Source organism: Drosophila busckii, chromosome 2R, assembly GCF_011750605.1.
Source record: "Drosophila busckii strain San Diego stock center, stock number 13000-0081.31 chromosome 2R, ASM1175060v1, whole genome shotgun sequence".
Taxonomy (NCBI): domain Eukaryota; kingdom Metazoa; phylum Arthropoda; class Insecta; order Diptera; family Drosophilidae; genus Drosophila; species Drosophila busckii.
Window position 1 is genome coordinate 1,162,144 of NC_046605.1, and position 27,690 is coordinate 1,189,833.

Below are 27,690 nucleotides of genomic sequence, written 5' to 3' on the forward strand. Positions count from 1 at the left end.
TGATGTATTGTCTACTTATATATTTAACCTGTGTGTGTATTTTTCAACCAGCAGTCAAATTGCTAATCTATAACGTACCTTAACGAAAACTAAACAGTAAAATATCTAATACTATAACTACATGCATAATGTATATTTCTTTAACTCTCAACTCTAGAATCTTATTCAAAACTTTCCATGTACATGACATACAAGCAACAAAAACATATCAAAAGTACAGATCATTAAACAAATTTAATAACAAAAAAAAAAAACAAAAATCAACATTTTAAACTTTAAACAATTTTACGCATGCAATAAATAAATGTAATTAAAAACAAGCAAAGACTTTTGCAGTATTTTTTGTGACCAACTAAGGGTTAAATTCGGTTGCTTAGCAAAGACACAAACCGCACGAAAAGCTTTTGTAAGTTTTAACTGCAACTGAGCATGTTCATGCCAATGCAACGCAAATGTGGTCATTATCCTTGAAGGCATATCGCTATATACGAAGGACTAAAAATCAGTGATATAGCGTAATGATATAGCTAATTTTTCATCAAAAAATATTTTTATTTTTAATCGTACTCCTGCGTTATCCTTCGAAATAAAAAAGGACATTCATCTTCCAACTGCTGAGCATTAAATCTATCGATCTGCATTCAAGGATTTTGCAAATTGCAGCAAAAAATTTTTCGGAAAAAAATTCATGGGGGGTGGGTCACAAAAATTGGCCAAAAAACACAAATTGTCCTTTTTCTCGTAAACTGCAAGGACGATATCGATGTCCTTTGGCATACAAGTAGTGCTTATCAAGACCTTTCAGAATATATAACTTAAAGGACGAAAATCCTTACAGGAGCGGAGAAAAACAGCAGTTTGTGTATACAGAAAATAGGCTATATCTCTTAAGTCCTTGGCAGGATCAAGACGAAATTGATGTCAAACGATTCGTGTTCGAAAGGACTATCATATGTACAAAGGACATCAAAATTGTCCTTGTAGTTCCTGAGAAAATAGCAATTTTATGTTTTTGCGCATTTTTCTTGCGCCTCAGGACTGAAAATTTCCAAGTCGATGATGTATAGATGACCACATAATCCTTGAATGCAGTTCCATAGAGTTTGGTGCTGTGAAGCTCGCAAGCCATACATGTAAAGGATGCGCAAGGATATGGCCAAGTTATAGCGACTTTTCAATTCAGAATTGCACATGGAAAGCAGCTGCAAATCGTTGCATACTTCTAGGGTGTGCGTTGTAAACAAAAGTGACTTAGGCAACAAACTGCTTTGGCATTTGGTAAGTACGTTGTACATTAATATATAATAAATTATTGGTTATTGCTACTGTTTTTTTTAAAGATAATTCCATGTCTAATACTTTGTATATATTCTAGATTTATTTAATATTTATTTAATGCTTTTTTAAAGCTTACAAAGTTTATATTTGCTAATTTCTTGTAGAAATTCTAACACATTTCATTTCAATGCTCATTCGCTCTAGGTATTTACAAAATGTACATGATAATTTACTAGTTTCAAAAGTCTTGATTCTTATATGCAGAGAAATCAACAAAAGCACGTTAATTATAATATAATTAGACATTAAAAGCTGCCAGCAGCGTATTTGTATTTACATATTTTTGAAAAAAATTTACAATTAAACACTTGAGTGTGTGTGTTGTCTAGTTAGGTTTATAATCCGACTGTCACGAACGTATCCAGGAGTGTATAATGCCTGCAAGCAAAAAATATGCATGAGTGTTGAATAGAAATGAGATAATTATTGAAGATGACTTACGGTTTTCGCCTGGTGAGAGTGTTATGTGTATGTCCATATCCTCACGGTTGTAAATCGGCGCTAGAGTCAAATCAATTTATAATTAACAAAGTGTATACAATAGTTTTTAATGATAACTTCTTTATTTAGGCAAAGCTGCTGCAGTAAAATAGAATTCTTGCTTAGTGCTAGATAATGAGGCATAACATAAATTAAGTTAATTATTGTGAATGCTCAATCGAATTATTAAACAACTAAATGAATCGACTATCACAGTTACAAAGTTTGACAAACACAAGCCATGCCGCATGTTAGTTAACTTTGGATTATATATTTAGTAAAGGCTTAACTAAATTAATCAAATCAAATCAAGCAATCACGTGTGCAAAGCATAAGGCTGCTGACGCTGCGGATCAGCGCCGTTGGCATTAGCTGCAGCTGATGTTGCATTAGCGGCAGAGCCAGGCGTAGTAGCATTTGGGGCATCGCCGCTGCGTTGCACAATGCGTATCATACCCGGCTGTATCCTAACATTTTCACAGGCCTCGCACACGTTCAGTTGCGGATGATTGCGGAATGTACACAAGTTGCAGGCCCACATGTCCAATGGCTCATCGCCCTCATCTGCCTCTGAGTCGGACAGCGAGCCATCCTCCTCCTCCTCGGATGCTGCTGCTGCCTGTCCATTGAGCTGTGGGTGTGGAGACTGCGCTGCTGCTGCCGCTGCTGCTGCTGCATTGCGCTGCTGCTGCAGAAACTGTTGAAACTGATAGTACTGCGCATAGGTGGGCGGCGGCTCCAGCTGCAGTTGCAGTTGCTGCTGTGGGGTTAGGCAGGCCGAGCTGGGCGCACTGCTGTGCTGCTGATAGTCTAGCGGCATTACTGACGTCGCCGGCGCCGGCACCGAATGCAAGCGCAGCGAACTTGGCGGCTGTTGCTGGCGTGTGGCACGTTGACGCGGCGCCGCTGACGACGACACCTGACGCGCCATGGGCGCAGCAGCTGTGCCATCTAAAAAAGGACATAAATTTGAGTTGCTGCTGAGTTGATTTAATTATTTGACGCTCACCATTTATCATGTTGAGCAAACGCTGACAGTCGTCAGTCAGTTTCTTGATATCTCTATCCAGTCTTTCGGATTCGCCCGCTGGCACGGGCTCGGTCAGTATATTGATCTCCTGCTCCAGGCTAAGCAAACGCTTCTTGTTCTCCCGCAGCGCATTTGCCAGCTTATCGCGTCGCGCTTTCTGTCGCTCAATTGTGGCCGCATGAACTGCAATCGATTAAAATAGTAAATTAAATATTTGTCGCATATTTTTGTGTGTGTGTGTGTGTGGGCTTAAAATTTAATTACTCTGTTTTGTTGCTAAAAATATCAAAAATACTCATCGCGGGCGCGCGCATTTTTGTGCTCGCTTCAAAAAGTTCATAAACAAAAAAAGAATAATAATTAATGTTAAATATAGTTTTTGCAAGCAAACTGCGCAAACACACACATACACACACACGCATACGTAGAAAATCAATCTAATAATAATTTATACTTTTGCATACGCTATAGGCTAAAGATTTTTGATTTTCGAAGCGCACACAAAACCATAAAAGTTTTTAAATTTAGACACACTTTGATAGATTTCTAGCGGAAATAGCAGCAGCCCATAGAGGGGGTGGGGTGGAGGCTGCGGCAGGAATTCGCACGTCAGGGCGGCCAAACATTTTTTAATTCATAAATTAATTCATTAAGTGCTAAGCTGTGTGTGTGTGATGGACACTATTATTACTAAAAGCATTTCAAAAGGTTACGCCCACACGCGGCGTATGCTTAATGTGTCAAATGCTTGCCCTGAACTTGAACGCGAAAACATTGCAAAATACAAATGCGATAAATTCCGGAGCAACTAGAGAGTGAGAGCGAGCGAGAATGTGAGAAATGTGCAAAGGCCAAAGCAGACAAGAGACAAATACGTATACGAATATAGCTAGATATATAGTATATATCGTCTGTCGAAGCGTGGGTGAGAGTCATATAAGATATGCTTGTATATATATATTGCAAAAAAGGCTTCAATGCAGCCAACGTAACAGACATAATGCATAGGTAACTATATACAGCTATATATACTATATGCGTATACGTAATAAATATTACAGCTGCTTACATAGAGTTGAGTAATTTGAGCTGCGAATTCAATAACAATTTTAGTGAAACTGGTTAAACTTTTAGTTGCCTGCATTTCATTTAATTTACTTAAATTTACGTTCCAGTTGCCAACTAATTATAGTACGTAATTCAATTTGTTATCAACTGTAAACAGCATTTCGACTGACAACAGCTGCGATAAGCAAAATAATACAAAATACACGCGCATAAATAGAGACTCGAGACTCCGAGCGTATCACAGATGTTGCGCTATATACAAATATTTGTATATTTATTTATTTATTCGAGTAGCCCCAGTTAGCAGGTGAAGTGCTCTATTTTTATTAACAACCAACTCACTTATCTATGCTTAAATATTTGTTATGAATTCATTTATAATTTCCGGCACAAAGTCCATGGAAATGGTAACACATTCAAAACTATTTTCATAACGTTTGTTAGGCCAAAATTTGACGCCTGGGCTGGCATTTTACATAAGCTAAGTTTGTAATTTTAATTGTTATTTTAACACGCTCAAAAGCTGAGTGATATAACAAGCAAACATTCAGCTATATTTTGATATTGTTTGTTAGGCCTACAAATACAGTCTGGCAGTTTATATTTAGCTAGTTAATAGCCAGTTTTGATATTGTAACACGCTCAAAAGCTGATTGCTATGCGCTTTGAAAGAAGTTAACGCGCAAATGAAAATCACATTCAGATCTATTTTCATAACATATTTTCATATCAATAGGCCTAAAAATTAATAATTCAATGTCGTCTGACCTGACAGTTTACATTTAGCTAGTTAATAGCTAGTTTTGAAATGTAAACACGCTCAAAAGCTGATTGCTATGCGCTGTTTAAGCATTTAACGCGCAATTGTCAATGAAAATGCAACGAATTGATATGAAATAGAAATTAAATGAAAACAAATACGTAATAAAAAAAATAATTCCTATATTTAGGCTAGTTGCGCTAGCTGTAACACAAAGCTTGTGTGAATTAAATAATTTAAAAAAATTATATATATTTAGGCCTAATTTGCAAGCTATTCAATCAATCTAATTCCACTGAAATTGAAATTGTAACACACTCAAAAGCTGCATGCTATACGCTTTTAAAGAGGTAAACGCGCAAATGCCAATTGAAAATTCATAGAATTGAATTGAAAAATAAATTAAATGAAATATGTAATAAATAATAAAATTTATATTTGACGCAAGCTAGGCCTAATTTGCAAACTACGCATGCCATTCAATCAATGTCTTTTATGTTCATTAAAACACTTAAGAAATTAACATTTTCCCATGAAATTTGTTTAAACGTTTAGTTTCTAACTGATAAAACATTTGGCAACATTTGCTGCCAAAGCAAATGTGAATTTCTGTTGTCTACTGATTAGAATTGTCTACAGTTGCTCTCTCTCGCTCTCTGTATCGCTCTCTCTCCCTATTATATACTATATATATCACTAATTGCATGACGATCTAGCGATAAGGCGTTGAAGCATTTCAGCGCTTTATGAACTTTTCGCTTATTTGTTTTTACAATTTCATGACGTTGCTGCTTCGGTTTGGGTTTGGGGTTTGGGTTTGGGTTTGGGCTCCACTCACCTGCCTGATCGCATTCGGGCAGAACGCCTTCGTAGAGCGGCATGTGTGTGACGCTGGGACTGCTGTCGGCGCTGTGATTGTTGTCGAAGTTGGAGGCGACCACATGGTTCTGGTTGGGCTGAGTTGGATATGAGAAATTACTTCGGGTCATAGGACCTGCTCCTCGAGTACTTCTGCTAGCTTAGCAGTATGAAGACCTGAACGGTGCTAGTGGGCGTGCGGCGTTTAATGCGGCGGCGTTGCGCCATCGGCGGCTAGCGCTGGCACTGGCGCATACGGCGGCAGCTGGGGACGCACGCAGCCGGCGCTGAAGACGCTGCCCTCGTCTGTGACTGTCAGCTGGAAGTTCTTGTGGGTGCCGCGGCGCGCGTCGAAGCTGCTGCTCGAGTAGGTGAAGCAGGGCGCGGGTCCGGCGGTGATGTCGATGGTGGCGGGCACGGCGCCGGAGTTGGCGGCGGGCGGTTGGCGCAGCGTGAGATTGAGTGAGGTGAAGCTTTTGCGGCCGCTGCTGGGCGTTGAGGGCGAGGGCGGTGTTTGAGTGGGCGTGCCGTTGTTGTTGTTCGTTAGAAAATCACGCGCATACGGCGGCTCGGGCTGTAGCGTAATGACTGAACGATGTCGAACGGGCGAACGTAACTGCGCAGTTGTCGCTGCTGGCGTCGCTGCCGACGTCGTTGGCGATGATAAGGCAATGTTAAGCGAGAGTTCGGACTCGCTGGAGCTGAGGGGGCTGGTGAGACAGGAGGAATCATTGGAGCAGTTGCTGCTGCTGCTGGCGAAAGAGACAGCAATAGCGCCGGGCGTTTGCGGTTTTGGCGGCAGCGGCGGCAGAGGCGGCGCGCGTCGCAGCGGCTGCAAAGCTTCGCGTCGCTGCTGCTGCTGCTGTCGTTGTATTTTTAACTGTAAACTGCTGTTGGACTGACGCGCCAGGTTAAGCGTTGTGGGTCGTTGACGTGCTGCTGGCGTTGGGGGCGTTGTGGGCGCGGCACGCAGCGGCTTGAGCGGCGTCGGCGGCTTCGCTTGGCGCTGCTGCTGCTGCTGCAGAACTTTGGCTGGATAGGACTGCACTGGACTGGGATGCAGCACCAGTTCCTTCTTCAACATCTGTATGCAATTCTCGCGCTGATGGCAATTCTCATTGACGCACTGCGTCACCAAAGCATCGGGCAGCGTGGGAAACTCTTGTTTCATCTCATGAAACAAATGCATAATACTTATGTTAGTGCAGCTGCAGTTGGGCTTGGCCTTGCTGCTGGGTGTGGCTGTGGGTGTGGCAGGCGCCTCCAGCAGCAGCAGCTCATGACTGCTGCTAAGCGAATTGTTGTTACTTCTTTGTTGCTGTAGCGCTTTTAATTGAAAATGTTGCTGCAGTGCTTCGGCTATGTTGGGCGTCTGTTGTGGTTGCTGCTGTTGCTGTTGCTGGCTGTTGCCATTTAGTTGCAGATGATTTGCGCCTGGCGGCATTGGTGGTGTAGCCGCCATCTTAAGCCATCATTTGTCACCGCTGCAGACCTGCAAGTGAAGCAGAAGGCACAACAATGAATCGACTGTTATATACTAATTGCATTAACAATGGAAAACTGAACACGCGGACTAACAAAAATTAGCTCATAGTACGCTTATAGACATATATCCAAGATATAGACGCAGATATTAAAGTATCTGTGTTAAGCACATAAACAAATGACAGCAAATATTTAAATATATTTATGACACAATGCGTTTCGCATCAGCATCAACAAGAATTCAAAGCACCCAATGAGATTTCCTTTCGTTTTGCTTAGTTTGTTTTAGTTTAATCTCGTTTGGCTCTCGTGCTGCTGCGTCTAAACGCCCTAGAGCAGTGTCAAGGTCCCACACACATAAATAAATAGCAACAATCTTTATTTTTTATCGATTTAGCTGCGACTTACATTTTGAAATTCAAGCATCAAGCACAGTATGCAAATTATTATTTCTTAGTTTGTCTTGTATATTATATATATAGTAATTATTTTTACTATTATATTTGTATTTTTATTTTGTTTTCTATGCATTTAATAAATTCTTTAGAATTTTTCACAGCAGTTTTCTCGTCGTTTCCACGCACAGTTCAATCAAATTCACATACACGCACACACACACACACACACATTTGCATATATGCATATATTTTTTATATTAAAAACAATAATCTCGCGCTGCTCTTTAAATGTTCACCAGACTGCAGACGCGTTCGTTTGCCTTAAATGCCAGCGATAAACTGAAAACACTTTCGAAAACATTTTCAAAGAGCCAAACACACACACACACACACACACATATAAATAAACAAATGTATATTGTGGCTCACACATACTTAGCTAACCAACAGCTATGTGAATGAGTTTAGGAAATAATCAAATATACAGCTTGCTTAACAACGTGACGTATGCGTAATATTATAGTTATATATTGAAACCTCAACGCTGACTCAAGCTTAAGCCACAAAATAAAACGTATAATTAAATCATTCAATATTTTTAACACACACACGCACACACACAAAAGAAAAACAAATCTATTGAAAAGTGAAAGAATAAATCTCTCACTTTCTCGCTCTTGCTCTCTCGCTTATTGTTGGCAAGCGTTTTAATACTTAAAGCGTATTGCCTAACAAAGGTTGTATGAGTTTATCGATAATATCGATAAACTTTACATTAGTGTTAACTTCATTGCCTATAGCTACTTAATATTTTTAAGCATTTCAATATTAGTTCAAACTTTTTTCTATTTTTTACAGGGTATTTATCCAGTTAGCAGCTGTGGCTTTGTTAATTTTGCTGTGTCTTATATGTAATTGTCTTAAAAATAAACTTTCGTGTGGGTGTTTGCACAAAAGCATCAAAAATTGAATGAAATATTTAAAAAAGAAAAGAGTAAAAGCAAATACAACAACAACAATAATAAATGTAGTGCGAAAAATAGACGAGAAGAATATAATTTATATGCGCTGAGGTGCAAGAGTTGCTCTAACTCATTAAAAAAATAATGAACAATATGTTATAGCCGATCGCATACATCAGCGCTGGGATTAAAAACGTTTTAATGTGCAGAAATATAAAATCTAAGAATTTTCACCTGCGTTAAATGTTTGTTCGACAAATGTTACTAAATGACAATATGAATAAAAACAAATAATAAACTTGCACACACACACACATGAAATGAAATAAACATAAAAAGCCAACATTAATGCACAGCAAAACGCATTAATAATAAAAAAATTTGGCATTAAATTTGTGATGGCACATTTAACATGGCGCCATTAAAATGTCCATAGGCATAAATAATATTTCGCTACATGCCTATATAGATATTATAAGTATGCATATATTTTATTTTTTTATAGCCACAAAGAAATTTGTTTTCCAAAATGTTGTTTATTTGAAAAGTATTTGAGCAAAAAAAGAAAAACCGCAGCAAAAGTTAAGCAGCAATTAAACAAGCGCAAGAAAATTATGAACAAATTTCCACAAAAATTCCAACTAGAGCAAAATTATGCGCACTTTTAATGCTTTAGACACGGGCGCAACGTCAGTCAAAATTCATTAATTGCAAGCAGTTAAGCGAAATATAAGGACGAACGCCAAATACGCTACAAAGTGCGTTAAAATTAAAACAAATAAAATAATAAAATTTAAATTTAATTTAAGCTATTTAAATTATAAGCATTGATAGCGCTTAGCTACGCTTTAGTTTGCTTGTGTATGAAATTACGTATACGTATTATTTGGTTTACATTTTGTTTGTCAGTTTCGTATGCTTTATGCGCTTGTATCGGTGGCGCGGGTGTAGCGCAGACAAACAAGACGTAAACGACCTTCACAATTAGCGCGCTACATGCAACTGTTGCACATATAAACAATTCTATATATGTATATAGTCTAAAGAGCTGTGCACGAGTCTTCAATTCTGAAAGGAAATCGACGTCAAAAAAACTGCAGTAGAAATTGAGAGTATATATATTGCTATATGCTATATGCTCAGGTAACTGATTATGTCTTTTCCAAGCAGCAGCGACACACGCAAATGCCAAACATAGCAACAAAAAAAAATTCTATTGCTTGCCAAAAAAGCAACAAAAAGAATTGCAAAACAACAACAACAAAAAACACAAGCAACAGTTTACAAAGTAATTAAATTTATGGCGCAAGCATATTGCTAAATACAAACAAACAAAGATATATACATATATATGTGCATAAGTAGTGTAGAGTATGCGACTGTTTTGGGCGCAGAAAAAAAATTTCCATTCATTAAAATGCTTTTGTAAAAAGTAGTTTTGGCTTTTGGATTTTCCGCGCAGCAAACTTTTACAAAATTGCTGTAATGGCTAATGGGGATTTTCCGATTGTATTTTTAAGTCTCTTGTTAATTGACGAGCAGCGCTAAGGTCTAATAAACAACTGTATAAATAAATGTAATATTGATAACTTATCACAAACCAGAAATAGTTTCAACACTTACAAAACTCACGTTTATTTTATCTTTTTGGAATATTTGTCTAGCTTTGAAGGTCAACATTTATGAAATATTAATGATTTAAACGGTTATTGATATGCTCGCTTGTCTGTCTTGTCAAAAAAAATTAATTGAAATTGAAAGTAAAAATAAAAATAAATAGCAAGCACGCAAATTTAAGAATAAACAAGCATAAACTGGTATATAAAAAAATCAACTTGAACCAGTTAACTGGCGACATGGAAAACAACTTTCACTTGGGGGAAAAACAACAACAAAAAATTTGTTCAAATATAAATAAAATATTATAAATCAAATGCAGAGACATGAAATGAAATGGAAACAACACGCAGAAAATGGAACAAAAATAATTTAATTTTACTTTTGTATTTGTTTTTGTTGCTGTTTTCTCTATTTCATTTTTGTTGTTGTTGTTGTTTTTGGGTTCTGCCCGCTGCTCGCCAATAATTTGAAGAGGCGTTTGCGGAATTTTCTGCAGACGTCAGGCCTTCAACTGACGTCATTAGCGAGAATTTCGAGAATTAGAAACAAGACACACAACGTGGATATTGGGGATGGAAACTCTTCGACTCCTGTACAAATTACTTGCGTCTGTGTGAAAATAATATCTACATGTTATTTATTTATTTATGATCAGTTTAATTTTTTTTTCTTTTCATTTTTGCAGCGTCAAAGACAATGCCAAAAACAATTCTCTGGCTATATTTAGACATTGTTCATTTGGGCGTAAATAAAAAATAAATAAAAGCTTATCGGCTGTATAAAAAAAATACAAGGGGAACGCCTTAGCGACAATTCTGCTAGATAAATTGATTGGTGCCATTTCGTGACAGCGTAAGGCCAATTGAAAATATCACAAAAAAATACAAACACTAATGTAAATTATATGTGTATGTATAGCAACTATCCAAACTAAATATGCAGGGAAATACCCGCAACAACAACAACAACAACAACAACAACAACAACAATGCATATCAACAAAGGCAAAAGTAAACGAACAAACAAAGCTCGCAATTAGTGATGAGAATATGGCAAGTTAAATGTAAATAATATTAAATAAATTATTTTTCCTATACACGATCGTGTCACGCTATCATCCTTATCACAGCCAAAAGATCAACAACAACATTTGGAACCTGTCGCTGCTCCAAAACTAAACCATAATAAAAAAAACAGTAACAATCATTGATAAAAAAAAAGCCCCGCAGCGCTAACGCACAAAAGTACTCACAAAATCAATATTTGCACTTTGAGATTAGAAATTATGGTGAAAATGCGCACATACTAAAAACAACGGTAAATAATTTCCACAAGAAGTAAGCCCATTATGGCTGACGTTGCGTATGCGTATTATATACGGCCAGTGCTCAGCTCAGACACTGTCACAATCTGTGTGTGTGTGTGTGTGTTATCATTTTCCCGTAGAGGGCGGGGGCGGACATATATTTATATTAAAATACGTGCACTTAAAACACACACATGCAAATGTTTGCATGCATACAACAAGTGTATGTCCAAGCGAGACACGTATATTTGCTGTATTAACGGCAAAAAAAAAAACACTCACATACACACACACACACTCACAACTACTGCAACAACAACAACAGGCCATGCCAAAGATAAAAACCAGCCAGATCGTATATGTATGCCTTAAGTGCGAGCGAGAGAGCGTGTGCATAAAAACAGGTGACATTGGCAACAGCGCTACGCAATAATAGATAAAAAAAAGAAATTAAAATAAAATGTAAAAAGACCAGCTGGCTGCAGGAAATTACATTGCGCTCAAATATTTAGCAGCAAATTCACAGTTATCTTATATTCACACATGCACATATTCTATACACTATGCAAAAAACACAACTTGTTGCATATAAAAATCAGCAGTTTACATATACATTTGTACATACACTGTTTTATTCGCTCAACTTACCAATAAATTACAACAATTGATGTGGAAATCACTTTTGGCTTGTTGACTTATCATATGAAATCATAACAACGCACTACTATAGCTTCTTGCAATTGCCTTTACTTCGTTTTCACTGTATTTTCTAGCACAATTCACGCACTTGCACTTGCACTCCGTTCGTTTATTTTTTTCTCTTTATGTTTTACCGTTTCGTAGTCGCCAAACGTTTATATTTGTTAATTTCTTTACATTTATTTTGATCTTTGTTCGATTTTATGCGAGATCTACAAACTGTGGCGGCCGCACGATGACTGGGCGAATATCACAAAAATTACACAAGATGACAGTGCAAAGAATCCATTTAGGCGTAAATCAACACACTACCATCCGCTTCATGCTTAATAAACATATGGCAACGCTGAAAGTGCATTTTTAAAAAGCTGTGTTAAATTTGTAGGTAATTGTCTTTTATTAGCAATTCAACGTATAGATGATATACCAAACCAAAATTGATAAATAGTATTGATAAATTTGAAAACTATTAGTAAGTACAAAAGAGATTTAAATCAGTCCAAAGAGATAATAGAAAATGGGCAATACCAGTGCCGCTTTGGCGCTTGAAATGCCGGTAATGCCAATAATAAGTTTAAAGACGCCATAGTAGAAGAGCAGCTGCAGCGCCACATGCATACCCAGCAAACTGTAAACAATAAACAAATTGTGCTGTAATTAACAAGTAAACTAATTAAATTGCCAACTAACATTTTGTCCTTGCGACGGGCCTTTTCCAGATTCTTTGGCGATTCCTTGGAGAGATATTGGCGCACACCACGAATGGTGTTGGCAAAGTACTCATCCCAAGCCAGCTCACCAATGTCAATGAAGAACTTCTTTTTATCCTGTGCATCTTGCGACTTGGAAAGCGCAAGTAAATGTTTGCTATCAAAATGCCATTCCGTAAAGATGAAACGCTCCAAAGTGTTCAGTGAGTTCCAAACGTTCTTATGCAAACGCATCAAGCTGCAAATTTAACAAGTATTAATTGAAAGTTAACTAGTTTTAGAAAAAAAGCAACATACATGGGCCTGCCACCGCCAATTTTAGTTATCAAGTCGAGAAAGAATCCTGGTATAAAGTGAAAGAGTATGGCGCCAATACGGAAAAGCAGCAAACTCTTGACCAAACGCAGATTGGGATACCAGACAGCGCTGTTCAGTGGATAATCATGCAAATAGCCATTGATCTTGTCAGCCAAAAACTCAAAGCGGAAGGGCTTATATGTGCTAGATGTCAAATGGAAGATTTGCAGCTCAGCGGGTCGTCCACCATTTTTAGCTCTGCAAGGAAAACAAAGCAGTTAGCAACAGCAGCTGTTTAACTGTTCTATAACTTACTTGAGCGCATTTACGTAGTAGCCAGTGGTAATGATGCCATTGACAACGACATCAATGGGTATATAATCCATAATAATGGTGGGATCCAGCGGCAGGCGACGCAAAATGCCCTTGGAGGCGCCCATAAAGAAGCCCTGTGGGCCGTTCTTGGAGATGGTCCAGCCAGGCAGTGGCTCCTTCCAGGCAGCAGTGACTGCAAGCAAAAGTTAAAGCAAGAGAAATGCTGTTTGAGCTTGTCGACTTACTCATGCTGGGACGCACAATGCCGCAAGGGAAGCGCGTGGCTGTGTTGGCCACCTCATGCTCGGCAAGATGCTTGGTAAACGTGTAAGTATTGGGATGATCCTTAAGCAGCCTGAGAAAGAATAATATTTAATAATAGCTCATTGCCTTGTAGAGCTTGCTACCTACTTTGGCTCCAGCTCCTTGAGCGCCTCATCGTTGAGCGTTTCGGCCAGCTGTATAATCTTCTCTGGATCATCTGGTGATGGATACAGCTTCTCCTCAACCTCGGTTATGTAAGCATTTACATATGCACTGGATACATGCACCAGAGCATCCAACTGGCGTATTTGCTGGCAAAGCTCCACAACGCGACGTGTGCCACGCAAATTAATATTCGTTGTCTCCTTCAGCGACTGGAAAAAGTCCAGAGTGGCGGCTGAATGAAACACCACATTAACATTGTCGACAAGCGTTTGGCGATCCTTGGGTGAAATGCCCAAGTGCTCCAGGCCCACATCACCCTCAATGGGCACTATTTTCGACAAACGCTCCTCCAGCTGCAGCTCCTTGAAGCGATCAAAGACGCTGTTCTTCTTCAGCTCCTCCAGACGCTCCTTCACGCTCTTGCCCTTCTTGGCGCGCATCAGCAGGTAAAGCGTGCCCACATTGGGAATATCGCGCAGCAGCTTCTCCACAATGGTGACGCCCACAAAGCCCGTGGCGCCCGTAATGAACACATTGCGTCCCGCATAGAAATCTGTTATGTGACTGCTGCGTGGGTAAGAAAATTAAATATCGCTGAGTTAGTTGCATTGTTTATATAACTAGAGTGACAAAATTAACTAACTAACGCTTTACATTTACAGCTACACCCGTTGTATGTGTGTGTGTGTGTGTGTGTGTTGGAAAGAGAAACTTAACCTACTTTGCTATTCAATCGACTGAGTTTTGATTGCAACATTAAAAACCTTTGAGACGGAGGCTGTGAACGGTTCGCATGCGCAACTTTCGGCTTGGACCCACATGCAAAGTACAGAAACCAGTTTAAGCCTTTTGTAAGTTCTAGCTGTGAATGTTTGCCTAGCGCTAATATTTGCTTAACTAACGACTGTACGTTTGTTTTGTAGGTGGCCCATAGACATTTCGGTGGGAGGCGCAAACACTTGTAAATCGCATTCTAATTCAACGTTCTAGAAAGTTAAGTGCGTCATAAGCAGCTTGTAAATAGTACAGGTATGTCTATGCATATTTGTAGTATATAGTAATTGCACTAGATGTATCAGTTTATTTATAAGACAGACTCAGCTTAGCATTTATAATTCAAAATGCTTTTGTACAAACGTTAAAAATTATTCATAAATTTCTATGATATAATAGTTGTAGTCCGAGCTACGTTTTTGCCTTTTTTGAGCCATCTCCAATTTGTTTATTTTCGTTTCGTTACACGCAACAAAAAATCTCATTTGGCTAACATCGAAAAGTCATATAAGTACCTCTGTCTGTCCTATCCAACGGTTGTTTTCAGCTTCCGTCTGCGTTTCACCCTTTTTTTTGTCGCTTTAAGCCAACACTATATATGGTCACGGCAAATGATATTATAATGAAGCTTGAATGCGGCAAATGATTGCTATGTAATTTGCAAAGAAATTTCTTTGTGTCGAGTTTTGTTTTTTGTTATTTACCAATTACCAATTGACTTGCAAATGTTAACTTATTGTTGCCAAACACTTTAAACAAATTACAGACTGCAATTTAACATAATGCATATACTAAAGTTGCAAAACCACAAACATTTATGCTTGCTTCATTGCTAATATGAATAGCAATTAGTCAGCAAATTTTATTGCATATTTATAAAACTCTTAAAAATGTTAACATAATGAGCTCAAAACTTACAATTGGCATTTAAAGTTCTGTAATTTCTAGTTTCTGTAATAGCTACAATATTATATAATTATCGAAAAGTGTATATCCAAGTCGTTTACGTTCGTCTTTTGCCTTAAGCTTTGGTATCTTGAGTGGCTAGCTGTGATTAGATTTTACTATATGCTTTGGTCAGCTTATCGCTCGTAATTAATTGAAGATATATAGCCGCAATTGATAAAAAAAATTCCCTCAAACATTTTACAAAATTAACACTAGTGTTAAAATTAAACGAAAGTTGCTGCGGCTTTCTAAATTTACAACAAACCTGACTGATTAATAAACTTGAGCTTAGTTCAAATGTGTGTACTAGTTTCTTGCTATATAATTAACAGCTATTAATAGTAACAGTGCCCAGTGAACTTGTTGCGTGGTGTACATAAAATTTAATAACTATTTACAGCTTATTTTGACGGTCACAGGAGCTGTTAATCGAGCGTGTGTGGCATGCAACGCCGCATTTTGTATTTTTCCGCTTGATTTCCTGCAACGCCTGTCGGGCTAACCAGTTTAAAGCCCAACAATTAACGTCAAGAGCGATTTTGAAAACCATGCCTGAGGCGTAGGTAGGGGGTCAAAGTTGAAGAGGGGCGAGCTTGCGTCAACGCATTGTAATTAATCAGCGTTAATTTACTTTAATTGTTTACGTCTTTTAATTGCTAAATTTATGCATTGTTTGAGTTTAAGAGCAATACAAAGTTTAGCGTATAATAAATAAGTAATTATTACAATTTTTAATATACAAGAATAATTGCTGCAAATTGAAATTTTCTAAGCTAAAGAAATGTAAATATTTTGTAATAATTTTATTTTTTTGCGCAACAATAAATGCAAAGTTTCGTGTTGATCGCACATGCAATAAATTTTATCAATATTTATCAATCTTTTATGCATTGTGCACAAGATTCATCTTAGCATATGTTTTTTTTTGTTTCTTTTTTCGTGACTGAACTTTGCCTCTAAGCTTACAAAAATATTGCTGAAATACACACACACACACACATATGAATGTAAAAAGCAGTCAAACTAGCTCGAGAAATATTTTCGCTAAATGGGGTAATGTTGTGCAGTCCATGTCCAAAATTTCGTGTTTACTTACCTGGCCATTGTTGTTTAGCAGCAGGTGCTTAAATAATTGCAAAGCTTTTGGGGTTTTAGCTCTGGAACGTTTCTTGCTCTATATATAGCGCTTAGAATGAATATAAAAGAATTTCTCTTTGCTTCAACGTGTACTCGGCTCAGCTTCTTTTATATTTTTATTTCTTTTTACGTTGCTGCTGACTCTTTCACTCTGGTGTTGGGGCTCTTGTTTGTTTTAGCTTCGCTGTTTGCTGCAGCAGTAAACAAAACTCACACATACATGCACACCAGCGTACAGTTGAACAGTTACGTTGATTTATACGAGGCTCTCGTCTCTTTCTCTGGCTAAGAAGCGCGTGCTCTCAACACTAAAAAATTCACAACTTGCACGTTTGCCGGCCGAAGCGTAACTGTTCATTCGTTCGATTCGTTTGTCGTCTGTAGATCTCCAAAACTTCACACACACACACACACACACACATACAGTCTCTCTCGCTTGCTTTATCCACACGTCTAACGTTTGTCAACATCAGTTTTACGCTCTTTGCTCCATGAGTCGGCTCCCGTCCCCCCACCATTAACAAACCAGTTCTGCAGTGGCGTAACAATTTTTGGGGTCGACTGCTGCGCACAGCGTTGATGAACCGTGAACAAGTGGCAGGCAGCTATTAAAATTTATAAAAATTAATGAACAATCCCCAACGCATGTTTATAGAAATATTTGTTTGTTATGCAACTTTACATAAATACTAATTTATTTAAGTTATTTTGAAAAATATTATAACAATGTGTTGTTTTATAGAAATATTTGCCAGTACTTCAACTTCATACAAATGCTAATTTATTTTAGTTCATTATTTTTAATTCATTTTAGAAATATTTGCAAAATTATAAATTGTTGATTTGCCAATTAATTTAATTTATTTAATTTATTTTATAAAGTTACAGTCACTTAAAGCTTGAATAATATTTTGTTTAACTTAAGAAAGTTTCAAGGGTATCTTGAACTTCAGTCTCTTGTCTGTTGCAAACTGTTTTAAATGAAGCTCAATATGTTGCATACTCTTAGGCATTGTTGCTTTTATCTGCAATATAAATGTTAGATGTGTTTGGATGGCAACAGTAGCATTCATCATTTAAAATAACTGACGAAAGTCGAACTACGATTCTGTATACCCATAGAATTTAATATATTTGTGATAAATAAACATAAACATCATTCTGATAGGAGAGATCGATATTATCCAGTCAGCTCATTATTAAATTTAAAGAGCATTGCTTTTAAAATTGAATTCTGTCTAATTAAATGAAACGCTTTGTGATTTGGCTTAAAATTTATATTGTCATATTTATTCCATTAATAGTTACATAGTTAATTTAACGTTAACGTTTACATATTTGTTTTTCTTATGTTTTGTTTTTGTAATTTACAAAGTGCACAAACATTGACTATTTGACTATCAACCAGGACTATTACGAGTACTACAAGTCGTTTAGTTTAGTTTAGTGTGACTATGATTTGAGCTAAGTTTTGGACTTGATTGCATTGCTATATACGTATATTATATATAAAGTGTGTGTGTGTATTGATGATGAAAAGGTGTGTGTGTGTGTGTGTGTATTTTGGATTGTATATTGCACATAGCGTTGGGAGGTAGAGCGACGAGCACTACAACCAGACGAGGAAGCCCCAGATGAGCAGGGCCAGCGTCAGACCAAGTTGCAGGCCGAGCAAAGGCGTCAACACGAAATACAGAATGGCAAATATGGCCAAAAAGCCAGCATAGTGCAGCACATTGAAGCTAAAGAAGAAGCAATAATTAAATGGATGACTCAGCAGTTATTTTGTTAGCTACTTACACCTTCCAGTAGTTGCGATGCCATTGCGTAGTTACGGCGGACTCCTTAAAGTAAAAGCGTCGAATGCCAATGAGACAGCGATCGATAAACTCGGACCAATCACATTGACTGGCATCGAAGTTATAACGCTTGCGATCGCTTTCATGCATAAGTCCTGAAATGCGCAGCGCATTCGTTAAGGAATAGCGAAAGTCCTTATCGAGAAAATAGTTGAAAGCCTTGGTGCCGTTCTGGAATACGCGCATATACTCGTAGGCGCTGCAAATGGATTAGTTTAGTAACTTGCAACATTTGGTGGCGTGCTTAAACTTACGTATGTTGTGGCATGCCAATGCCGAAAAGCTTCTCCGGTATGATGAATATCATCGCAGGCAGCAAATGAAACAGATAGAAGAACAAATTGTAGCGCCAGCCATTGCGCAACTTTGTGGCAGGTTTCCATACAAAACTGTTGGGCGGATGACGCTCCACGCTGTCGTTGATGATGGTGCAGAACTCGGAGAGCGTCAGCGGATTCACCTCACCGGAAGTGCAGTGTATGATCTCGGGACGCTCCAGCTGACGTGTGCCCACATACCAGCCCATAACCAACGAGCTGTTGATGACATAGTCGCAAGGTATAATGTCTATGACGGCATTGGCGCTGCCGCACATGGTGCGAAAGATGCCCTTGACGAAGCCAGCGAGGAAGCCCAAGTGACCCGAATTGGCATTGCCCACCCAGCCCTTCATGGGATGCTCCAGTGTGCCATAAACTAAAAGAGAAAGAGAAGAGAAACAGTAAAATAAAGAGTGCTAAATCTATAGAGATTTTGGACCGAATTCAGCTCGGAAGATTTGAAATTCTTCTAACTCACCTATGGATGGCCTAACTATGGCTGCTGGCTGTCCGGACATTTCAGCCATTAACAAATTCTCGGATAGATTCTTGGTAAACGTATACGTATTGGGATGATCCTTGAGGTATTCGCGGCACTTTTGTTCTGTAAATCCAACCCAAGCCTCATCGCTCTCTGCCATCTTCATCATTTCATACGGATCAAACTGAGACTTGTACACATCCTCCGTAATGAGTCCTCGATTATTGCTATTGCAGAATGCCGTTGAGCAGTAGATATAGGCAGACAATTGTTTCAGCTGCTTGGCCAGCTCTATGGTGCGCATGGTGCCCGTTAGATTTGTTTGAATTGCTGCTCTCAAATGTGAATTGAAGCGTATGGTGGCCGCACTGTGATAAATCACATTGACGCGTTCGATCAGCTCCTGCAGCAGTTCGGGACTAAAGTTAAAGTTCGGTTCGCTTAGCTCTCCCACCACGGGCACCACCTTGGCTAGGGTTTTCTCATGGTACTTTTTGAAGATCTGTGAGTAGAAAGTAAAAAACATTAAAATTAAGAAATGCTTTCAATTTCCCTCTTCTTGATAATTATCAAGGGAAATTTCCTGTGCAAAACAAAAAACCTTCCACCAATTATGTTTATGTAAATAATTACACTTTTATTTTGCTATTACGACTGCATTTAAAATTATAATGATGGAAAAATCGTTAAAGTGCCGAAAAGCAAAAGCAGCGTCGTATTTGGGGCTTGAGGTTTGAGCGGAAGAGACAACAGTTTGAACAAATTAACGCGCCATAAAGACCGTCGTAATTGTCTTAAATAATAGCCCAGCCCCAACAGTGGGTCAAATGTTGGACATGGGGACAAACGACACTTGGCCTGAGGTTGACTTACCGGTTTCTGGAGCAGCCGCGATATGCGCTCGTTGGGATCAAAGTTGCGCTTGCCACGCACCAGCACGTAGATGGTGCCAATGTCGGGATGTGTGTCCAGCAGCGCCTCGATGAGCACCGTGCCCAGAAATCCAGTGCCGCCGGTTATGAAAATATTCTTATGCGCAAAGAATTCGGGCACATTGAGCGCTGCGCTCAGCTGACGCCGATTGTGATGCTGCGGCGCGTCCATCTTATGATTGCCATGCTCCGTTATGACGGCCATGGTGTAGGGCTCTAGACTTGTGGGTGGCGCCAATTTGCAGCTGGATCTGTGCACGTTGGGAAGCTAGAGAGGGAGATAAATAAAGTTAAACAGATATTATTTCATAGAAAAGAAAAGTACGAATAAATCGAATGAATCAAATATTTTAAGCTTGATCTAAGCCTGGGGTTTTTAAATAAGCCTCCAGGATTAGGTAGTAAAATAATCCTCGTTTAGGATTAAAATGCAGTTTTGAAATAGTTTGGTATAGCTTGGTAATGAAGAAAGAAAATGTAATTGTCTAAAATAATAATATACTATGAAATTAATGTATATTATAATTCTGTCTACGATCAAATAAATTCCATTTACTTCGAAGCTGCAAAATTAACTTAAGCAGAGTGCAAAGTTCATTAAAGTCCAAATTCTGATTGAATTGAGGAATATTCGGAATGGAAAAATTCAAGTATTTCAAATTCAAGTAAATGAAATGCACACTAACAAATAAGTAAAAGTTAAAGACTGCATCGCTTAAGCTTAAGCGAAAGTGCAGCAGATCAGACAAAGATAAAGCTCTGAGCTAAACTCTGCCTCACGCTCTTGGAGCTCAAGGACTCGAAGCTAAGCAGGCTGCGCTAGTAAGCATCGAGTATTTTGTATTTTTGTTTGTGAAACGATTGAGTGAGCATTGTAAAAATTTCACTGACAAGTGAGCTTGAAAATAATACCTAAAATCATTATTTTTATAGATCCCGGAGTAGTCAGTTCTCATTCCCATTTCGGACAGAAAAACTTATTTGGATGTAGTTGTTTCAAAAACACGCAAAAAAAAAACCAAAACTAAATCACAAAAAATCCTTAAAAATTCACAAAATTTTGCGTAGCAGAGATAATTGTTAACAACGAAAAGAGAGCAAGCAGATCGCGTATGTGTGGGAGTGAGAGAGTTAATTAGAGAGAGAGACAGAGAGCGACATGCATGTGGTAAAGGGCGTTGGGAGCTGCGTGCGTGTGCTGCGCAAGCGCGTGTGGTCCAAAATGGGAGCTGTGTGCCAGCAGCAGCAGCAGCGCTTCTATCGCAAGGATGGCCAGGACGATGGTCGCTACGGCGAGTGGCCAGTGGGCGATAGGGAGGAAGGCTTCGATCCGCGCTACGATGATCGCCACTATGCGAGTCATCAGCGCGAGGAGGCGCGCATGCGTGACCACAAGGATCTGAGCAAGCCGCACTGGCCCACAGGCGTCAAGGACATGGACAGCAGGCGCGTCATACAGCAGGCGGCGCTGGAGCATCAGCGGCGCCAGGAGCGCATCATACAGGAGAACAAACTGCGCTGGGAGCAGCGCAAGGAGCCCAGGCTCAACTATAATGAGCCCAAGTATCACGACGATTATAATCCCATCGAGGCGCGCGAGAGTCCAGGCAACAAGCATCCGGGTGGCGAGCGTCCTGGACGCGAGCAGCCTTTGCGCAAGACCAAGCGTCAGGACGAGGATGCGCGTCGCTTCAGCAAGCAGCGCCTGGCGCGCCGCGAACGTCGCTCCATAGAGAAGCATCATGCGCGCGAGCTGCGCGAATCTCGCAAGGGCTACAAGCTGCCCAAGAGCACCATGATGAGTGCGGAGCAGTCCGACCAATCCGAGGAGCAGCAGCCGCAGGCGCAGCACTCCGAGCAGTACCAGCTGCAGCAGCCGACAGTGCTGAGCTCTGCCAGCCGCGCGTGGCTGGAGAAGCGCCAAATGGAGGAGGAGGCCAAGTACTGGCACAGCTGGAACACCTGCCCCGATGAGCGGCGACGTCAGGAGGAAGCCGCTGCCGCTGACGAGGCTGCCGATGAGCAGCCCTCGGGCTATGAGCCCAACAGCGCAAGTCCACGTCGTGGCCTAACCACGCCCCCTGCGCCCTACGACGGCAGCGTGCGTCACTTTCAAACGAACTCACGCCAACATGCCGAGCTGGAGCTGTCCGAGATGCCTCAACCCACGCAGACGCTGCAGCCCAAGCGGCGCCGGCTCAGCAGCATGGAGAAGCAGCATCAGCTGGCGCGGGATTATGCGCAGCTGCAGCAGCTGTCGGACATCAGTGGGCGCCTGGATCGCTTTGTGCGCACCTTCAAGGAGCCCACAGCGCTGCTGCAGTCGCATGTGTTCAAATCCCGCCAAGGCTCCTACGTACAGCAGGCGGAGCAGGATGCACTCAAGGATGTGGCGCTGCCTGCGCAGCCGCCGCGTCGCAAGATGGCTTGGCAGGGCCTACCCCGCCCCATACTCAAGCGCTTCGACAGCATCAAGGCTGCCTTCAATCGCCAGCAGGAGCTGGACGAGCCCCCGAAGCCGCCAAGCCGCGTCCAGCCGCCACGCTTCAATATGCATCTGAAGCGCTTGCGCCGCCTGCGCACGCCCATGGACAGCTTCTCCAATCAGCTGCCGGTCAAGACCAACTTCACGCCCTTCAGCGAGTACACGGGCTACGGGCGCCAGACTGTCTGCGACGCTTGGCATCGCTTCACCAAGGTCTACAACTACAAGCCAGCCTACTAGGCCCAGACTCAGGTTCAGGCCTAGGGCGATCCCCAATTGAGCGGCAGCGCTGCTGATTTTTTACATGTTAACAATTCACTAACAACTTGACCAATAAACATGGAAAGCAAAAGACAATCAGTTAACTATTAATAGCTACTAAAGCCTTCAGTTTAATAGTTAGTAAACTAAAGTTAATGTCAAAGCTAAGCGTTTAAATTTATGCTAAACTAAAGCTGCAAAGAAATTTCAAGCCTTGGCAGCAACAATTTTAACTTAAACAGATTTTCAAAGCTTGATGCAAATAGAATCGAAGAAAATAATATAATTTATATATTCTTAGCTGGAGGACTAAAACTTAAAAGTTGGTTAACTAAAGTTATTAACTCAACATATGAATTTATGCAAACTTTTGTTTTCTAAACACGGAAAGAAATTTTAAACTTAGTCTAGGCAGCAATTTCAGTTTCTTTAAAATCAACAATTTTCAAAGCTTGTTGCCAATAATATAGTTGGTTAACTAAAGATATTAACTCAGCATTTGAATTTATGCAAACTGTTGTTTTCTAAAGAAATTTTAAACTTAGTCTTGGCAGCAATTTCAGTTTCTTTAAAACCAACAATTTTAACTTAAAACAGATTTTCAAAGCTTGATGCGGATAATATAGAAAAAAGAATAGAAATATATATATTAGCTATAAGCTTACCAAACAAGCCTGCGACTTAAACTTAATAGTTAGTTAACTAAAGTTATTAACTCAGCATTTGAATTTATGCAAAACTTTTCAAACTTTCAATCAAAAATTTCTTATTAACTGCTGAAGCATCCAGTTGGAGTTTAATAGTTAATAAGCTAAGCGTTTAAGTCTATGAAAAATTTCTAAACACGGAAGCTGCAAAGAAATTTTAAACTTAGTCTAGGCAACAATTTGAAACCAACAATAATTTTAGCTTCAAGCAGCTGCTCAAAGCTTAAAGTCAATAGATTTTTACAAGTAACAATATAATTTAGAAGACTATCAAAAGCAAATCTTGCTAGACAAGGCTTCCACTAAATAGTTAGTACAACTTAATAGTTAATAAACTAAAGTTAATGTCGCACATAAATTGAAAGTGGAAAGAAATTTTAAGCTGAGTCTACAATTTCAAATTTTCATTTTATCTTAGAACACACTCATAGCTTAATGTCAATAGAATTGAATATATAATATATATGCTTAGAAGACAAACATACGCAACGCTTACTAGATAAGCCTGCAGCTAAAACTTAAGAGTGAACTAAAGTTAAAGCAAAGCACAGCATTTAAATTTAAGCACAACTTTATGTTTAGTTTACAAGATGTTTAACGAGCAAGTTCACTTAACTGTCCGGGCAGCAATTTAAGTTTATTTTAAGACTTAATTATATTTGCAGACAGTTTGGTTATATCTTCATTTCAGAGCTGGGACTCTTTTATAACTAAATCGAAATCCAGTTTCTCATGTGTGTGTGTTTCCCCATTTATCGTCAGTCAAGGTGATAACACAATAAAATCATAATTAGTAGCCCTTCAACAAATTAATAGTAAATTACGCGTTTACACACACACACGCTCATGCCTTTGTATGTGTGTTTTCGATTTGATTTGTTAAATTTTTGATAAATCTTTGAGTTGCTTGTATTTGTGTCAAGGTCGCCAAAGCCTGCGCAATGCCACAAACAAATTGTGAGGCAGCCAATTTTTATTTTCTTCTCTTTCCGTTGTGGCTGCTGCTGCTTTAGCTGGCTTTGGTATTTTGTCAGCTTTGGTTGGCGCCAGAGCAAGTTACAACGCAGGTTCATGGCTAATCGAGAGTTAAGTTAGCAAGTTTGCGCTAAACTCTGCACGATTTCCATAATTTAATTATTTAACTAACTAACTCATTAGCAAAAGTTTGGCAATTGGCCTGGCCTTCGTTATACATTTTCGAATTTTCACAATTTAATTGAAAGTTTCATATTTTTATATATTTTATTTATGACTCAATACTTGCGCTAATTGATCAATGACTTGCTTTAATTTTTACTACCTCAAGGCTTTGGCTTGAAATTTTATTTTTGGCTGGCATTGAGCCTCAGAATTATGTAAACTTTGGAGAGATCTTAGACAGAATACCGCCGCGGGCTAAACAAACGTTTGGAAACGCATCGGAACTGGTTTCGATTAGGTCTTAGCCAAGTTTGCGGCCCAAAAGCGACGATTTTAAACGCTATTTGGTTACAGCCCAAACTCCGAGTCAATGAACCGTTTGCCAAACGTCAAAGATTTGCATAAAATTCCTTAAAGTTTGGGAAAAAAATTATAATAAATATGCCGAAATATTTTATAAATTTCAAACTGTCTTTGACTTTGGACTGCACAAGAAATTATTCATTTAAAATATTTAAATTAAATAGTTAAAATATTCTATAAATTGCCAACTGTCTTTGGCTTTAAATTATGCAATAAAATATTTAAATTTCATAATTTTTATAGCTAATAATTTCATAATTAATAATTTTATAATAAGCATAGCACTATTCTATATTTCCTCATCATTTCAAAACCTTGCAATTAATTTCCTATTGCATAATAAACAATTTTTGTCAATTAGCCATCATATGAAAATAAATATTTATAACCTAGAGCGCATTAAAAGCTTTGAACTGACTAAAACCGCATCCACCACATGCGAACCTACATACCTAGATAAATTTTAACAAGCATGTGCACGTCTTTAAATACATATATATAAAGCTATAGCTATGCATATAAACTCATTTAAAGATTTGCATAATTTTGCTACGTTTTGTGTTTCGTTTGCTAATTTTTTTTCAAAGCTAAATGACAACGCTACAAGTTGAAAGATGAGAGTAGAGATAAAAACCGTTGTAAGCTGTTGAAATTCCATATAAATTTTGACCTATTTTGGAGCAACAACAATAACAATAGCAGCTATTGATTATTGGTGACGTTTGCTAGGGCTGGCAAATAAATTTTTGGCTGTGACGAATAAATTTTGTTTGCATTTTTGGCACTTTCTATTTTAGCAGCGAAATCGTTTAAAGTCTGTGCCATATATAATAATTTAAAATAGAAGCTTTAAGCTTCCGCAGTGCTTGGCAACAAAGCAAAAAATATGTAACAAAAATATTTGTTTTTATATATGCAGCGCATGTCGCAGCCGAACTTGATAGCCTAATTAATTGTGGGTGTTTTTTCACTAAGCAAAAACAATTGTTTTTTTATATAGTGCGCATATTCGTTTTATTTGCTTGTTGTTGTTTCTATTGTTGTTGGCATTAGCATAGACCTTAACATTGAATTGGACAGCTGAGTTCAATCAAATAGTTGTGTCTGTGTGTGTGTGTGTGTTTGCTTGCCTAATTGACGCTTTCAATGTCGCGTGCGCGCAAAAAGAAAAAAATAACCAAAGACTTAGGTAGCAAACTTGACGCGCTAAATTAAAAGACTTGGACAACAAACCTGGCACGCCTTACAATTAAACAAAATAACAACAAACTGCGTGTGAAATTAGTAACTGCTACTTGAACAGCAATTCGCACTTTAAAATTTAAATATATATTTGTTATTGTTGTCGTCTCTTTGCTATAAGAAATTTTTAAATAAATAATAAACATAAATTTCGACAAACCGGTTGTGTGCGCTCATAATTTATGTGCGTTGTACAAATAAATTTGATAAATATCAAACAAAACGAAATGAAGTAATTTTTTGGCAGCCACGTCAAAAAAAACCTTCAAACCTACAGAAAAAAAAATTTGTTAAAACCAAAATTAAACGCAATGCTCTATGCCAATGAATTTTCTAGCAAAGAGCGCGAAAAGCATGAAAAACAAACGTCGCGAAAAACACACACACACACATATAAACTGTCGCAAAGTCAAACACACACACAGACACACACATGCGCGCAAAGTGAAAACGCAGTCTGTCAATAGGAATTGCAAAGAAATCGCTTAAAATCAAACAAACCAAAAGTATAAATATCATAAGCTTTATAGATTAGCTAATAATTTTTATCCAATTGTCTTGCGAGTGGGCGGCTCAAGGCGCTGTAGGCGTGGCTGGCCAGTCTTTCGACAGCGCGCTTCCGTTTCGCTGCGATTTCGATTTAAGTTTAGCAATCGATGCTTATTTATTTAACATTTCCACATAACGGTCACTAGAATTCAAGGCTTGTGTTATTTTTGAAACGCGTTTAGTCACTTGTTCGTTCTAGTTAAAAGCACTTAAATATATTTTTGAAACTGCGTTTGCAACTAACCAAAAAATTGTTGTGTTTAAAAAGCACAAACGAGTAACTTTTGGCTAACTGAAGAGACAGACGCTGAGCTTAAAGTTGCTGCCAATGCCGACGCACGCTCGACTCGAACTAAAAACTGAAATTAACTGAAAACTGAGCGACAGCAAATATGAGGAAATTCAAAAAAAGCAAAAAAAAAACAAAGACAAACAACAACAGCAAAGACACGAAGACGTTCGCAGCGCAGAAACGAAACGAAATGGAACGTAATGAAAATTGGTACACTAAGCAGCTCGCGAGTGAATGTGAGAGCGAGAGAACGAATGAGAGCGCAAGTCAAGAGAGCTTTGGGACTGACCGCAAAGCAAATGAGCAAGTGGCTTCGGCTGCAGCTGCAGCTTTAAGTTCCGCTATTTTGGTTACTGCGCTGCTCTTGTTGTTGTTGTTGTTACTATAAGAAGTGCGTGTCTTTGAATTGTAAGAGAGCGAACATGTTTGAAGTCTAGTCTTAACC

The 27,690-nt window shown here is 38.9% G+C and overlaps 4 protein-coding genes across 6 annotated transcripts; 1 reads left to right on the forward strand and 3 right to left on the reverse strand.

Moving 5' to 3' along the window:
* Positions 1 to 1,448: 1,448 nt before the first annotated feature.
* Positions 1,449 to 12,239, reverse strand: LOC108597465 (ataxin-2 homolog). The gene is made up of 7 exons (XM_033293222.1): positions 11,954 to 12,239; positions 5,742 to 7,026; positions 5,515 to 5,670; positions 2,828 to 3,031; positions 2,275 to 2,769; positions 1,780 to 1,839; positions 1,449 to 1,716 (listed from the first exon to the last, which is right to left on the reverse strand). The coding sequence occupies exons 2-7, from the start codon at positions 6,994 to 6,996 to the stop codon at positions 1,688 to 1,690; spliced, it is 2,199 nt and encodes a 732-aa protein (XP_033149113.1). The 5' UTR covers positions 6,997 to 7,026; positions 11,954 to 12,239; the 3' UTR covers positions 1,449 to 1,687.
* A 179-nt stretch (positions 12,240 to 12,418) lies between these two features.
* LOC108596468 (putative fatty acyl-CoA reductase CG8306) lies at positions 12,419 to 16,953 on the reverse strand. 2 transcript variants are annotated; one of them, XM_017982228.1, is made up of 7 exons: positions 16,574 to 16,953; positions 13,738 to 14,319; positions 13,572 to 13,681; positions 13,327 to 13,519; positions 13,012 to 13,269; positions 12,695 to 12,952; positions 12,419 to 12,632 (listed from the first exon to the last, which is right to left on the reverse strand). In XM_017982228.1, the coding sequence occupies exons 1-7, from the start codon at positions 16,579 to 16,581 to the stop codon at positions 12,494 to 12,496; spliced, it is 1,548 nt and encodes a 515-aa protein (XP_017837717.1). In that variant the 5' UTR covers positions 16,582 to 16,953; the 3' UTR covers positions 12,419 to 12,493. The 2 variants fall into 2 exon arrangements, with proteins under 2 accessions (XP_017837717.1, XP_017837716.1); XM_017982227.1 differs by having other exon boundaries at positions 12,421 to 12,632; positions 13,738 to 14,322.
* A 951-nt stretch (positions 16,954 to 17,904) lies between these two features.
* LOC108596466 (putative fatty acyl-CoA reductase CG8303) lies at positions 17,905 to 27,288 on the reverse strand. Of its 2 annotated transcripts, none has more exons than XM_017982223.1 (6): positions 26,906 to 26,938; positions 20,148 to 20,474; positions 19,272 to 19,776; positions 18,728 to 19,169; positions 18,415 to 18,672; positions 17,905 to 18,356 (listed from the first exon to the last, which is right to left on the reverse strand). In XM_017982223.1, the coding sequence occupies exons 1-6, from the start codon at positions 26,921 to 26,923 to the stop codon at positions 18,224 to 18,226; spliced, it is 1,683 nt and encodes a 560-aa protein (XP_017837712.1). In that variant the 5' UTR covers positions 26,924 to 26,938; the 3' UTR covers positions 17,905 to 18,223. The 2 variants fall into 2 exon arrangements, with proteins under 2 accessions (XP_017837712.1, XP_017837713.1); XM_017982224.1 differs by lacking the exon at positions 26,906 to 26,938 and adding an exon at positions 27,198 to 27,288 and having other exon boundaries at positions 18,224 to 18,356.
* LOC108596467 (trichohyalin) lies at positions 21,126 to 23,048 on the forward strand. Its single transcript, XM_017982225.1, has one exon. The coding sequence runs from the start codon at positions 21,366 to 21,368 to the stop codon at positions 22,929 to 22,931; it is 1,566 nt and encodes a 521-aa protein (XP_017837714.1). The 5' UTR covers positions 21,126 to 21,365; the 3' UTR covers positions 22,932 to 23,048.
* Positions 27,289 to 27,690: the final 402 nt, after the last annotated feature.

Bases quoted from the DNA above. Each gene is read 5' to 3' on its own strand.
- LOC108596468 (XM_017982227.1), bottom strand. The intron at 13,682-13,737 runs GTAGGTAGCAAG...ATTCTTTCTCAG, and splicing joins CTCAAGGAGCTGGAGCCAAA to GCTGCTTAAGGATCATCCCA. The intron at 13,270-13,326 runs GTAAGTTATAGA...TTTTCCTTGCAG, and splicing joins TACTACGTAAATGCGCTCAA to AGCTAAAAATGGTGGACGAC.
- LOC108597465 (XM_033293222.1), bottom strand. From the start codon at position 6,996: ATGGCGGCTACACCACCAATGCCGCCAGGCGCAAATCATCTGCAACTA. The intron at 3,032-5,514 runs GTGAGTGGAGCC...AATCGATTGCAG, and splicing joins GCCCGAATGCGATCAGGCAG to TTCATGCGGCCACAATTGAG. The intron at 1,717-1,779 runs GTAAGTCATCTT...TTTTGCTTGCAG, and splicing joins ACTCTCACCAGGCGAAAACC to GCATTATACACTCCTGGATA.
- LOC108596466 (XM_017982223.1), bottom strand. The intron at 19,777-20,147 runs GTAAGTCAACCT...TTCTACTCACAG, and splicing joins CGCGGCTGCTCCAGAAACCG to ATCTTCAAAAAGTACCATGA. The intron at 18,673-18,727 runs GTAAGTTTAAGC...ATCCATTTGCAG, and splicing joins ATTGGCATGCCACAACATAC to CGCCTACGAGTATATGCGCG.
- LOC108596467 (XM_017982225.1), top strand. From the start codon at position 21,366: ATGCATGTGGTAAAGGGCGTTGGGAGCTGCGTGCGTGTGCTGCGCAAG.